The sequence below is a fragment of the Melanostigma gelatinosum genome, assembly GCF_949748355.1.
Source record: "Melanostigma gelatinosum genome assembly, chromosome: 24".
Taxonomy (NCBI): domain Eukaryota; kingdom Metazoa; phylum Chordata; class Actinopteri; order Perciformes; family Zoarcidae; genus Melanostigma; species Melanostigma gelatinosum.
The window spans coordinates 1,383,304-1,397,863 of NC_136657.1; the positions used below are offsets into that span (position 1 = coordinate 1,383,304).

General features: G+C 41.2%; 1 protein-coding gene across 1 annotated transcript in view; it reads right to left on the reverse strand.

Moving 5' to 3' along the window:
* Positions 1–425: 425 nt before the first annotated feature.
* arhgap1 (Rho GTPase activating protein 1) overlaps positions 426–14,560 on the reverse strand; it is a 30,362-nt gene continuing 16,227 nt past the window's right edge. Inside the window, exons 5-13 of the mRNA XM_079296271.1 lie at positions 13,860–13,991; positions 11,130–11,216; positions 9,827–9,925; positions 9,398–9,505; positions 8,599–8,675; positions 8,399–8,476; positions 4,397–4,525; positions 1,297–1,400; positions 426–1,216 (exon numbers count right to left, since the gene is read on the reverse strand). Coding sequence (XP_079152397.1) covers positions 1,049–1,216; positions 1,297–1,400; positions 4,397–4,525; positions 8,399–8,476; positions 8,599–8,675; positions 9,398–9,505; positions 9,827–9,925; positions 11,130–11,216; positions 13,860–13,991 — 982 coding nt within the window. The 3' untranslated portion in view covers positions 426–1,048. The remainder of the gene's footprint in view (positions 1,217–1,296; positions 1,401–4,396; positions 4,526–8,398; positions 8,477–8,598; positions 8,676–9,397; positions 9,506–9,826; positions 9,926–11,129; positions 11,217–13,859; positions 13,992–14,560) is intronic.

Consider the following 14,560-nt stretch of genomic DNA (forward strand, 5'->3'; position numbering starts at 1 on the left):
GACTTTCATGAAGACGGAAACCTCCCAGAGCTAAAGAGAGGAGAGCCTCATCTCTCCTCTCTTTAGCTCTGGATCATCATTCTGGAGGGCATGTTTGTTATCTATAGTTATTGATTGTGTGCTATCGTCCTGCTCTCTCTGTGAAAGCTACACAACACTTTTTGACACTTCATAGAAACAACAGAGAGACAACAGCACATGTATACAGAGACAGACCGGAGACATCCAAGTCCAACTGCTATGAGTCTGCCTACAGAGACCAAAGACGAGGAAGAGCCTGAGACACTGAAACAGGTAGAAACACATGCATGTTTGAAGGGTTGCTGTGGTGGAAGAGTCATAAATGTACTATGTGACAGAATTGATACATATTTGATTTGAGTGCATTGATGTCCTGAAAGATACACTCACATGACTACACATCTAGAACAGACTGGATTTACCTGGCAGTGTTAGGGTCCGATAGAAGACTATCAAGCTGCATTATGGGAAATGTAGGATCCAGGGCTTTTGGAGATTGACTAAAGTGACCAATTTCTTTGATTCTGACCACATTTTGTTGAAGGTCTCTTGAAAAAGAAAATGCTGTAACAAAATCCGGGAGTGACTTTTTCACCTCATATCAGCTACTTTTTTATTTGTTGAATGATTACTGATTATGAGACAGCACTGTTAACGTCTCAAAATGACAAAAAACAACAACTAAGCAGACTTTTGATCTCCAGTCAGACCAAAGTGACCCCGTGAATGGATGATATGTCAACAACTTATTTGCAGTTAAATTGTGTGGTATATGTTGTTTATTTAACGTCATTTGGCTGCATTCCAATATGTACCATTGGCACCCACATGCCTGGAGTCACATGGACATGAGGGCTAGCAGCAGTCCAGACTGCTAACTGCAAACAGAAGACACTGCTAACGGGCCAATCAGAATGTAAAGACTGATGGAAACGAAATGAAATGTAATTGGTCCACAGGATCTAGTGTTATAATGGAATATGGTGTTTGGGACTGGACGAGAGACTGCAGGGTGAAGGGGCAGGATTTAGGTAAAGACCAGATGCTGCTGGTCCAGCAGGGTTCTGGTGAAGTTGTTGATTGGCCCAATGGCGCTGAGTGACATGGCGTTGTCCCGCCCCCAGAGCAGGTTCGGACCAAACACCACAGCCAGGTTACTGTTGGTCATCTTATTCACTTCACTGTTGGCTGATACCTAAACACACACACACACACAGACAGGTTACACAGGTAGAAAGGTTCCGGAGAGAGAGTGATGGGAAGTGAAGTCTATACCTGTGCCAGGAATGTGACGAGGTACCGAAGTGATGCAGTGTTTTCCTCTGGCAGCGACTCCACCAGAGTCTTCAGAAGGGCCACCTGGCTGTCACTGGAAACAGCTGGCACACAACAAACGGACACCATTGTGAAGTAGAGGTGGTTTAGGATACAGTACATGCTGTAGATCAGTAGTCAATCAAGAAGGGATCAGGTGACACAGGAACATTTGCATGCACTGTAATTCTATATTATATTATTATATTTAGACCACTTTAAACACTCCTTCATGAGTCAGCTGTCACTCTGGTTGTCTCAGCTGCCAGAAAATACACTTCAGTGATAAAGCACATCATTACTTCAAGTAATTAACAAAAAAAATAAAGTGTGCGTGTTCCGTCTCTGTCTCGCTCACCCACATGTGCAGGCTTTCTACTTCTCTCTCTCCTTATTTGTTCCTTTCTCTCTTCCACTTAAACATCTGTATCATTCAAAATCAACAAATCAAACATTGATGGGGCTGTGCATGAATGTGCATGTGCATGAATGATTACTTGTAGTGTAAAGCGCTTCGAGTGGTTGGAAGACTACAAAGGTCCTAATCATGTCAAGTCCATTTACTGTTAACACTTACTAGTGACAAAACGTCAGTGAACAGTGTTTGTAACATAACACGCTGTCAAAGTAAATGCAGGTCTCAAAACCGACACTCACTGCTGAGAGACTCAAAGCTGGAAGAGTCGAGGAGAAATAGGAGAATGTATAGTTCCATGTGGGGAAAAAACATCTTTTTGTAAGTCCTACGGAATCTTCTTGCGAGTTCACGGAATTCCGAGTGACCAAGAATTCTGGCAGTCATCCAGGATTCATAGAACTGTAGTTACATTCGTAACTTTCGTTCGATTTCATCCCTACTGACCACCAGAGGCAGTGCTTAACACTGGATGACTTATATCAACAGAGTCACAAGGAATCACAAGTACCTACTCCGTATAGCTAAGTCAGAGGAACTTGGCCAAAGAACCCTCCCCAGTGGGTGAGTGGTGGCAATGTAGTGTTTGGTGAATGTGCTCGGTGATGCCCATGAGGCCGCAGCACATATATTCTCCACAGGCACACCTCTCAGGGCTGCCTATGACGTGGAGACACTCCTGGTAGAGTAGCCCTTCACTCCGGATGGTAGAGCACGGTCGCTTGCCTTGTATGCATAGGCAATGGCCTCCACTATCTGTGGAACAGGCGCTCTTAGGCTCTTAGGCTCACCATAACTGACAAAGAGCTGCTCCGACCGCCGTACGCACGCGGTGGCTTCCACATGAGCTCTGAGGGCCCGCACTGGGCATAGCAGCCTTGACCTCTCCTCTCCTGATGGGGGGTCAAACTGCGCAAGCTGGATAGGCTGGTTGATATGTGAGGTTGACACCTTTGGGAGAAACGCTGCATTAGGCCACAAAGTAACCCCCGAACCATCTGAGTTCCACCTCAGACATGATTCACTCACTGACAGGGCATGCAGCTCGCCTACATGTTTGGCTGAAGTAATGGCAAGGAGAAAAAACGTTTTGGCCGACCGCCGTCTCGGCTCCACCTGTGCCAGGGGTTCAAAAGGAGGCAAGCATAGGGTGTCCAATACCAAGGGTAGGTCCCATGCAGGGTGCCTTCGGGGACGCAATCGCAGAGCCCCTTTTAGGAAGAGGGACACCAGTCTGTGGCTCTCTACTGTGTCATTGTCGACCTTAGCATGCTGCCACGAAATAGCGGCCACATATACCCTCAGGGTAGACGGAGACCGTTCCTTAGCAAAGGTTTTTGATTTGCAGCCAAAAATTATCGTTTCATAAGCAAAACTAACAAATAATGTATGTTCAGTTCATATATTTTACTTACAAACTTGATTTTTGTTTGCAGTGCGAGAAATTTGCTCTCAAAACATTTTTTGTTTGTTTGCGTAAGAAAGACAAATATACCTTCATACTGACCACTTTTCTCTCTTTGGAGAACGTCATGTGAAATAACTTCTCTGACTCACGTAATTATTCTCCTGCTCTTTGTTCACTTTCCTCGTCTCTCTTGTGTGTGTAAATCACTCACTCGAGTCAGGAAACTTGCCAGGCTACCCATATTTGATTGGCTGAGCTGCATCCCGTGATGTGATTTACAACGCATTGGTCGGTGTGTTTCCTGCACCGCTGAACAAGTGCCGTAAATACTGGAAAAGCTGTGCCGGTTAAAATAGAAGCGCTCCGTCAAAATTTAATAATTCTCAATTATCTTATCGGTTTCAGGTCCAGGGTCCGGATACAACTGCGTCTGGGTCCGGTTCCGGACCGCGGCCCGCTTATTAGTGGTTTAGGGCATGGCCCCAGGAGACTTTTTTTTAAATCCACGTGATACATGTGCCGACCAAATTTTGTAAATGGAACTAATTTGATGTTGATCTGATTTACCTACTAAGAGAAACAAGCCAAAGTATAGAGACTTTAACTTCCTGTTACCAGTAGGTGGCGCTATGACTATGATTCAAAATTGGCCTGCCTGTCTTCAGGCCTGGAGTCTAATCAAACATGTGACATCTGGTAAAGATCTGATGATGTGGAGTTGAGTTACAGTTTATTTGTTCATGGTGAAGGATTGAAATTCGCAGAGCCGCCACGTCGCCGCCCTTTAACAACTTCTTACAATCTTCACAATGAAGAATAATTAAGGTCTTAAGGCTTTTCTGACAACATTTTAGAGGGATCTGATAAATCTGTGAGGAGCGGGACGTACCGACTTCCTGCAGGATGTACTGACCTCCTGTTTGGTTGCGTGAATAACTCTAAGAGGATTTTTTGTACGTCCCATCATGTTACACATACATACCAAATTTCTAGGTGAAACCCAATGTTGGGGCTCGTCAATAGGGGGCGCTATCGAGCCAATTTTTCATACTGCAGTGGACTGCAGTTTTCGCCACGACTGCCTTCCGTGCAAAATTTCAAACTTTTACCAGTATCCCAAGCACCTCCTTTTTGCGACGAAACACGTACGATAACAATAATAAACATTAGAAGAACAATAGGCTCCGACTACGTCGGTGCGGAGGACCCTAATATAAATAGGTAATGCTTGAACATACAAGTGAAGTTGACGATGTCGTTGTAGAGCTGGTAGGTCAGCAGAGGCTCAGGCAGTTCCCTCAGGAATGTCTTCAAAATCACAGCAGCCAAGTGGATGTCTTCCATCTCTGTGAAACTCACTGGCTCACCTACCAACACACAAACACAATAAGAAAAGAACACGTGATCCATATTTCCCTTTGTCCATCATAGTCAGGTCCTTTTAGGGGCCTTAAGCCCAGAACTCAATTAAAAAAATTAAGCCTGTGACAATCGACAAAAATATGTGATATACGTGTGAATGTGCAAAAGTATTAATGTGACATAGACTGTCGAAGTAAATACAGATGTGTGTGTGGGGGGGGGGGGGGGGGAGAGACACAGCTGGAGGAGTAAAGGAGAAATGTATACAGAATTATGCATGAGGTATAATATTTATATAATATTTTAATTGTAGCACAGCGATGGGAGAAATACTCAGAGTAATACTTAAGTAAAAGTAGTCATACTACAGTGTAAAATCCTGTCTTCAAAATATTACTCAACCTCAAGTACAATATTATTGTCATCAAAAATATACTGAAAGAAGCAACAGTAAAAGTACTCATTATGCAGAATATTAAACGAATTATATTATTGATTCAAATCATTTATCCTTTAATGTTGCAGCTGGTAAAGGTGGAGCTTGTTTGAATGACTTTCTATACTGCAGGAGAGTTCAATCTATGATAATGCAACATCATTTATTACAGTAGTGGATTATATTTCGTATTAATCTGAATCAAAAGTACAATAATTACCTCTGAGATATAGTGGAGTAGAAGTTTAAACTAGCATAAAACTGAAAAACTCAAGTACAAGTACTTTATCATTGTACTTAAGTAAAGTAATTGAGTACATTTACATAGTTACATTCCACCACTTTAATATATTATTATTATTATTATTATTATAATATTTAACAACTGCTTTTAAACTAGTCAATAAATATGATGCATTTATGCAACATAATACTTATTACTAAAAACGACTAATATTTTAAAATTTACAATTCCTAATTTATCTGGAAAGTAAAAACTTTTTTCAATGATTAACACGTGTTCTGTGAATGTGAATAAGGTGCCAGAGTGCACAGGAACTCATCAAAATAGAGCTTGTTCACCTAAAACAAATCCCAGGGGAGGATCCCCGGTCCCCCTTACACAAGTCCGGGCTAAGCCCCGAAAACCCTGATCCTGGAAACGCCCCTGGTTCATCATGACCCCAAACCCAGTGTACTAGAGGTTTCTCTGCAAATTATTTCCTATAAAGAAAATAAAAGTAAAATAAGTATTGGGTTTCCAGGTGTATCAATTGATGCCAGTGGTCAAAGCCATAAGGAAGCCACTGACAGGAAGTTCTTCATATCAAGCACAAGACAAGGATAGGCTGTTGGAATGTGCGTACAATGTATGAGTCAGGGAAACTTGCGCAAGTGACAAATGAGATGAGAAGATACAACCTACACATACTAGGAGTAAGCGAAAGCAGATGGACAGGATCGGGACGTCTCAGAACCAGTACAGACGAAACAGTATTATACTCGGGGAGGGATGATGGCCACCATTCCGAAGGAGTAGCCATCATTCTACAAAAAGGAGTCGAGAAAAGTCTTATCGAGTGGAAACCGGTCAATAGCAGGCTTATGAAGATCAGGACATGACATGAAGATAGTGATGGGGGATCTGAACGCAAAAGTGACAACACCGGCTATGACAGGGCCATGGGAGGACAGGGCTGTGGCATCATGAATGAAAATGGGGAAAGATTCGTGGAATTTTGTGCCAGTTATGACCTTGTCGTCGGAGGGACCTTATTTCCACACAAGGATACATAAATTGACTTGGAATTCACCTAATGGGCGAGACAGGAACCAGATAGATCATTTGATGATATATGGAACCTGGAGATGCTCACTGTTTGATGTCAGGGTAATGCGAGGAGCAGATGTTGCTCGTGATCATCACCTATTAGCACAACTGGCGTGGAATTACACTTCTGTCAATACCAAGTAAGATCATGGCAAAGATTATTATTCATCGAATAACAGATGCTGTAGATCAGGGGTGTCAACCTCATCTCCACTCTGGGCCACATCAGCATCACGGTCTCCCTCAAAGGGCCGGTTGTAACTGTAAGACTGTAGAACTGTAACTTCTCCTAACATATTGTTCAATAACTCTCTCTGCATTTGATTATTGTTTATTCAAGTGTAAAAATATTGTACATGCAGTTATATAAATGAAAAATGATATTTAAGCACATTTCTGTTATTATAACATAAATCATTTGAATTGAGGGTTAAGAAACCCACATGACTCTATCAAAGATCAAACTATTAAAGCAAATAACAAAGACAAATATCAAACAAGTTCTGACATTAACTTTGTTCAAAGCTGTTTGTTCACCTCTCTGCATCACTAATGTTCCTCCCTGTCGTCGTCCTGTGCATGCAGCTACATCCAAGAGCTCCTCACTGAGAGTCAGGTCTGATGAACATGATAGATGATGTATCCGTGTTGTCTGTGCTTTCATCAACAGCTAATGAAGAAGACGAGTACCTGCTCGTCTCTTAGCTGCTGTGTTGTTAGATTGCTGCTAGTTCATGAACTCGGTCTGCGATGGTGTTTCTTCACAAACTGACATTTGTAAAAGTCTGTATCTGGTCGGCGCTCTGCTCACATACCTTCAGCATGCACTGGGCTGTAGCTGTGTAAATATATTCTGCTGTGATTGCAGTCTGCCTTTTAATTCTTGGACAGTTTGATGTTTTTCTTGGAGGCTAAATTTAGCTCCGTGTTTGGTGTCAAAATGCCGACGTGAATTGTATCCTTCATCACCGACACGCCTCATAACACAGAAGACAGACCCGTTGTTCTCCTTGAAGCACAAACATGTCTTCACTTTCACATCTTTCATTACATTTTCTTCCCTCTGCATCAATTTCTCTCTTCGTGGACATTTTGGTCGGTACACAAACAACATACTATCTCATAATTTCAACTTTCTATCGCATAATTTCGACCACGGGGATACTTTTATTTTCAAGTATAACTTTGAATTTTTCCAAAAAAAACAAACTTTTTTTTTTTTGCTGGCGGATTCGTGGGCCACATAAAATGACATGGCGGGCCTGATTCGGCCCGCGGGCCTTGAGTTTGACACGTGTGCCAACATCTCCGAAAAGAACAGGCAGGTTTCAGAAAGGGTAGAAGTTGCAACGATCACATATTCACGTTACGTAACATCAAGTAAAAACAGCTGTGAGACAAGGATGTGTGATGTCAGCTTTGCTCTTCAATATTACTGTTGACTGGGTAATGAGCCAAACAACTGAAGACCAAAATAGAGACATTCGATGGACACTATTTTCATCACTTGAAGATCTAGACTGTGCAGATGATCTCTCTGTTCATCGACACATGCAGGAGAAAACATCCCGCCTCAGTGATTTTGCTCAGAAGATTGGCCTGAAGATCAGCAAAAAGAAAACAGAAGTGATGACTCTGAACATTCCCAATCCCTCACCAATTCAGGTTAACGGAGAAGATCTCCATAAAATGGACGAGTTCACATATTTGGGCAGCACTGTCATTACATTGATTCTGACTTGTCCGTTAATGATGAAGCATCCCGTCATCGCGGGGTTATTTCGGACATTTGATTCTCTGTTTGAATCAGTAGGGAACAGCTAACTGCTGTTGTTTCCCCGCTAAGCCAGTTAGCTTAGCCTCCATGAACACACGTGGGGCCTCAGCTGTTTTTTGTTGTTGTTCCGGGTTCAGCCCGTTGTCTGTTACGTGAGCGCAGTCCACCGAAAACATTATATTTCCAACAATTTAAGCTTCTGCATTTTCCAAATGCACAAGTATTATTCAAACGTATTGTTCGGTTCGTAAGCCTCGGAAGGAAGTCAGAAGACAAAACAACAAAGTCTGAGCAGTAAAGTCAACACACTGGTTCAACAGGCCTACTGATCCTACCTGAGTTGTATCTGAGCTGGACCTCCTTCACCAGAGTCACATTGGCAGACCGTCTGAAGATCCCTTCAATCCCCAAACCTGAGATACACGCACAGCACAGTAAAGAAGCACAAGACAGTTCTTACTCGGAGAACAATTCATTGAGTGACCTGCAGTTAAAAGTATCAATTTAAAGTATTAGTACATCATGTTTGTGGTACCTTGCTCTGAAAGGAAGCTGATGGTGTCTCTCATCACCAAGGGAATCGGATCCTCATCTGGATTCCTCTGTCTCAGTCTAACAAACACACACAGTGGTTAAGATAACAAGCTGAGACACAGCCAGTGTCCTTAAAGCTGAAATACCATCCATGGCTTTCCTGCACTTAACATTTAGAGCAAATTGTGTGAGTGAAATGCACCAATGCACAACCAAACAAACCTTTTAATATCATATATGATGTTTCTGGATTCATATCACTGCTGCATTTTACTGCAGTAGACGTTTATGGGTGTGCTAATTTGAACATCTTTGTATACAGTTAAGTCGACAGCCATGCATCATATTCTATAAGATCATCATATGCGTGAGAACCACAAATCTCTAAAAATTTTACTTTTCACGAGCTCAGAAGAACAGCCCTGTTTTCAGCTTCGTAACGATGCATTTTCTCGTTTATAGTACGAGTATTTATTTCACATAAAATGTTCATCAAACTCATGAAGGAACACTTCGTCCATCAGTTTATCAAAAACACTCGTATTTTCTTTTTCTTTTCACTGAACAGGAAGGGTAGGAACAAAATGTAATCTGAAAAGTAACAAGTAACTAAGGTTCCTAGACAAATGTAGTCGTAGAATATAAAGTACAATATTTGCCTCTGAAAAGTAGTAGAGTAAGAAGTATAAAGTTACATAAAAGGGAAATACTTCAGAAAGTACAAGTACCTTGAATTTGTACTTGAGTGAATATAGTTATCAATCGATATATATCAAAATATAACAGTCAAACAGACTTACATTGCTAGTGGCACCCCAAACACCTGGTTGGGGAGGGGGGGGCTGTGGAGAGGAGACGTGGGGGGCTGGCCGCTGGGTTTCAGAAACGCTCTTAACTTGTTGTCGTACCTGACAGAGACAAAGAAGATCAGCTGCTGTCAACTCTTACTTTAAATCTGTGGATTCAAAAAGTTAACAAAGATGTACACAGATTCGGGGTGGAACGGTATTCGTATTGAACCATTCGGTACGAGGCTCGCGGCTCACGGAGAAATGTATTTTAACAGGATACAGAAGTTAAATAGCAACAGTGAATGTAATACAAACACCAATTTCAAAACCAATACCACGACCTATGAAAATACACAAAATGACAACAGTAGGAAATCAAATGCAGATATGGATTGTGAATCATGGAGTCGATTTGTGGACTGTGACATTCGCTCTTACTCTTTGACACGGGCAGGAATGAGCAGCTGCTCACATTTCACCACATCCTCCAGCTCACTCAGATAGCTCGCATAGTTGATCTTCCTGCCAAACTTAAAACTACAAAGAGAGAGAATTCACGTCAGTTACCTTGTCATTTGCTGCATTCACACTCTGTTGTTCTGAACTTGTTTAGTTTGAACTGGGGAATGATGATGATCATGTTACCAAATGCTGGATTGAAACTGGGTTGAATTTTCACATTTTATCATAAAGTTGATGACAAATGACTTTTTAAAGAACTGGACAACAGAAAATGTGAACACAAACTAAGTAAATCAGAAAATATGAGTATATTTGATAAAAGGTTATAATGTGAAAGTGCCTCAGTGAGCCATCACAGGATGACAGTGAATAAGCATTCACAATAACAGGACATTCAGCCATGTTTCATTTGATTATTGATTTATTATTTACTCCCATGATTATGAGAGCTGTTGTATAGTTGTCCTGTGATGAACAGCTACATGTTTGGACCTGGTCTGCATACAGACAGATGACCATAAAGTGATATAAATCGGTCTTATCTCAATCAACAGGAAATTACTCAATTAAATTCATAAAAATCACAGTTCATGTTTCTCAAATGTGACAAATTGCGGCTTTTTTGGAAAACTACAGGAACTCAAATATCGTGTTGAAGTAACACAAGTATTCACATCACTGTACTTTATGGATCTATGGAAACACTGTGCTATTTTCAGATTGAGTTTTATCGGTGTAACTGTTGCTGGCAGTAAAAACATGTCGGTGATTGTTCACCAGCAGGATGGAAGCACATGAAGAACGAATCTGAACATCTTCTGCATGAACGTGTGTGTGAATGGGTGACTATAGTGCGCAGTGCTTTAAGTGGTCGGAAGACTAGAAAGGAACTATAGAAATGTACCATCGCTAACGAGGCGATCTCTGAATGCAGGCAAAACAGCAGCACAGAAGCAGGAAGTGCACCATTGAAAATAGTTTATGTGTTCAGGATGTGATCTTACCCACAAACCCATTTATAGCCCCCCCCCCCCCCTTATAAATCTTAAGCCCCTAAACTTCATCAGAAGTCATTTTACCCTCGTTAGACTTTTGGATTATGTGAATAAAGAGAAAAAGGTGAATTTAGGTGAAATGGTGTCATATTGTTGATACACACAAAGTAGTACACAATGATGGCTTACACTGTAAAAGTGTCACGAAAACCTCCTGTTTAACATGTAAAAATGTAAATTTACATCTCTCGAAACATTTGATTTCATGTGACATCAAAAATAACCTGATGATTGGTTTGAAGAGGAACAGCAGAGTCTTGATGAACATGGTGGGATGAACGATATACAGAGCCTTGATGTTCTTCTTGTACCTGAAAACACATACAGACGATGTCCTGTACGGTTAGTCGGATCTCTGAAGCAGAGTATGCAGGTTTCTAAATATTCCACTCATTTCACTGAGGCATGCAGTGCTCCCAGTTTTACTTCAGGAGAACATCCAACACACTTCTCACTTGAAAACAACCATCGACAGTGTGCTGTAATTTGTAGGTCAGTTTTTCTGCTTGGTCATGTTATTGTCTTTTATTTCCATACATAAGTGCCACTCATTTGGCAAACCCGTAGAATGATAGCAGATAGTTTCATTGATCTAAAACGTCACGATTACATTTGACATTGTAGAGTAACTCAAATCGCGAGTTCTGTTTTCTTCGTGATGATAATCCCACAGCGAAGATGCAACGTACAAGGCAGTAAAGCCAAGAGTAAAAATGGCTGGATGAATTGAATTCAGCCGATTTTGTCTGTAGCAGGATCATAAAACTCTCCGTTCGGATCGTATCATGGATTTGAGGCACAGATCTGGAAATTGGATCAGCACAAAAAAAAGGTAGCAAATATAAAACTTTTCTGCCTCCGATACCAATTACCAATCATTGATGATCCATATTGGTCAATACAGATGGTTGTGTTAATATATTTTAGAGGGGTGGGAATCATCAGAGGTCTCACGATACTTAGGTCACGATACGATAGAATATCACAGTATCGTGATGAGTATTGCAATAACATATTTTGCAATTTATTACTTTTTTCAACTTCAAATTATGTCCCCAAAGGAAAACTGTGTCAACATGTTTTATCTGATAATATAAAGTTTTCAGTCTGTACATCTCACTTCAATCATTTTTATTGCAGCAGAATATGATTGTCAAGCAGACAGACTGACCAACAACGTCATAAATGTTGCATGAACCTGACAAACTGAACACTTTGTATCACTACATAGCCCAACTGAACTGAATGCAAACGTGTGGACTCAGTATATGAACTATAACTTCTATAAGTAGGATATGAGAGTTATATAACTCAGTATAACTTGCGATGCGTGGACGTCGAGGGCAGAGAGACAGTTATGCGCTGCACTCTCCCCATGAGCCGGCTACTGTTGGCAGGTTTAACCCCGTTGTGAGGCCAGATGTCTCTCTTTGTTTTGACCAACTTCCTACCAATCACGCTGACCCGGGACCTTTGCTGACCTCACCAGAAAACAACTCAGCACCATCTAGTGGACTGAAAAAGTAATTGATTTGATTTTTTAATAGTTTATATAATAAAAGATCGATACTTGGCGTCCATGTATCGATACAATATCGCCACGCAAAATATCGCCATACTATATCGATTTTTTCCCCCACCCCTAATATTTTATGGCAGCTGGTGTACAAGGCTCCATTTCATTTTCACCACCATCCCAAAAATCATTTCAACCGCTCTGAAGTCAGTGTAAACCATCAAACATTATAAATGTTATCTTTTTACTTTGTTAGTCATCTATTGTGATTTTTGCATATGAAAAAAGGAAATGAAAGATTGTATTTGTATTGATTCAATCAAATCTTAGTTTTAATTAGAGCTAGTGTTATGAAGTACAACAGGTCATAATTAATCTCTAATATCTACCGGTATTTATGTTGTAGTGAAAACATCTTCTTCAAAGAAATGGATTTATTCAAGTTACTCACCAAAACCTACGTTGCACAAAATTACATCATGTTACAATTTACCTTGACCCAATACTTTTCCCGTAACAGAGGCTGAACGCATCATAATGTGACTGAAAGGAACCTCCGTATGCTAGCCGTTAAGGTTTATGGTTGCGCCACAAAACAACGTAACCACGGCCTGCGAGAAGGCTCCGCAAGTGGTCACAGCGCGGTATACGGACGTTTTATGGCTCTGATAGAGGCAGCGACCCGTCAATCACTGTGTAGCCCCGCCCTAAAGCATCCCCTGCTTTATGGTCTGTGTGACTCTAAATGGACCATAATGTACTAAATAAACATCATGCTGTATTGAAGAAGACTTGAAACTTGAGATTGAGACCATAAACTCATGTTTACAATGTTTACTGAGGGAATAAATCAAGAGAGAAGTAGAGTCATTTTCTCATAGACTTCTATACAACCAGAGGAGTCGCCCCCTGCTGGTCAGTAGAGAGAAAGCGAGTTTAAGACACTTCCGCATCGGCTTCACTCTTCAGAACCGCAGGTTGCCGCAGGGTTTTGCAGGTTACACTTGTTGTCGTTTTGATTCTTCACAGTTAATTTTGTTTGTACACCCTCTGGCATTTCAGAGAATCACACAACGAACATCCCATTAGGCATAAACTGGAACATGCTTGGCGCTCGCGCGCCATCTATGTTGCAAAGCGTAAGTACAAACAAAGCTTATGCGCCGCGACCACTTGCCAAGTCAATTTCACAATCGAACTAATTCAGAGCGCTTTTTGCACTGGTCAGTGTGCTGCCATGAAAACAGGGCCCATCGTGTTCACTTTAACGAGATGAAAGTGACGGATTAAGGCAAGACGAAGGCTTCAGTCACTTCTCATGGGATGGTCTGTGGCCCCTGTCTGTACATGTCGTGTGACATGTTGTACAAATATGAAGTGATTTGTGATATTGGACTGTAGAAATAAAACTGTACTGAAGTGATGTTGTTGAGCTTACTTTCTGTCAAACTCTCTGTATGCATCTCGTAGCCAGCTGAGAGAGGGTTTGTTTTCCCCGGTCAGCCCATGGTGGAAATAGATCAGTGTGTAGTCACTTTCAACATACTGATCCAGTGTTCCTTTCAGATACCTGCAGAAAATACAACAAATTAATTGTCATTTCAATAGACACACATGTATCTCAACTGGACTCAATAATCTGGTCCAATTTGACCAGGAATCACATTTACACCAACCTTCTTAAAGCTGAAACACATTACAGATGCCCTCAGGACATATGGTGAAAAACAAACCTCAAAAATCTGAAGTGACATTTCCATTCACAGTTCCACGTTATTGAGAAACAGGACTCACTGAATCATAATGCTTTGTATTAAGAACGATTGTTACCGCCCACAGAGCCATCAATACAAGGATGAGCTGACAACCAGAACAGGGAAAGCAGGGGAGTAAATATGTGCGAGGTGATGAGGAGATTGAAGGCAGCTGGGTGGACTGGGCAGGTGAGAAGGATGAATGCAATCAAGGGAAACACACACACACACACACAGGAACACAGGGGGCAAAGCCTAAACCGTGACACATGGTTTATCTCTCACTGAAGAAAAGTAGGATTATTCTATACACAAACTTTTGAACTAAATAATTTCACACAAACGTATAACTGACAATTACATATACATTTTTGCTGCATTTTAT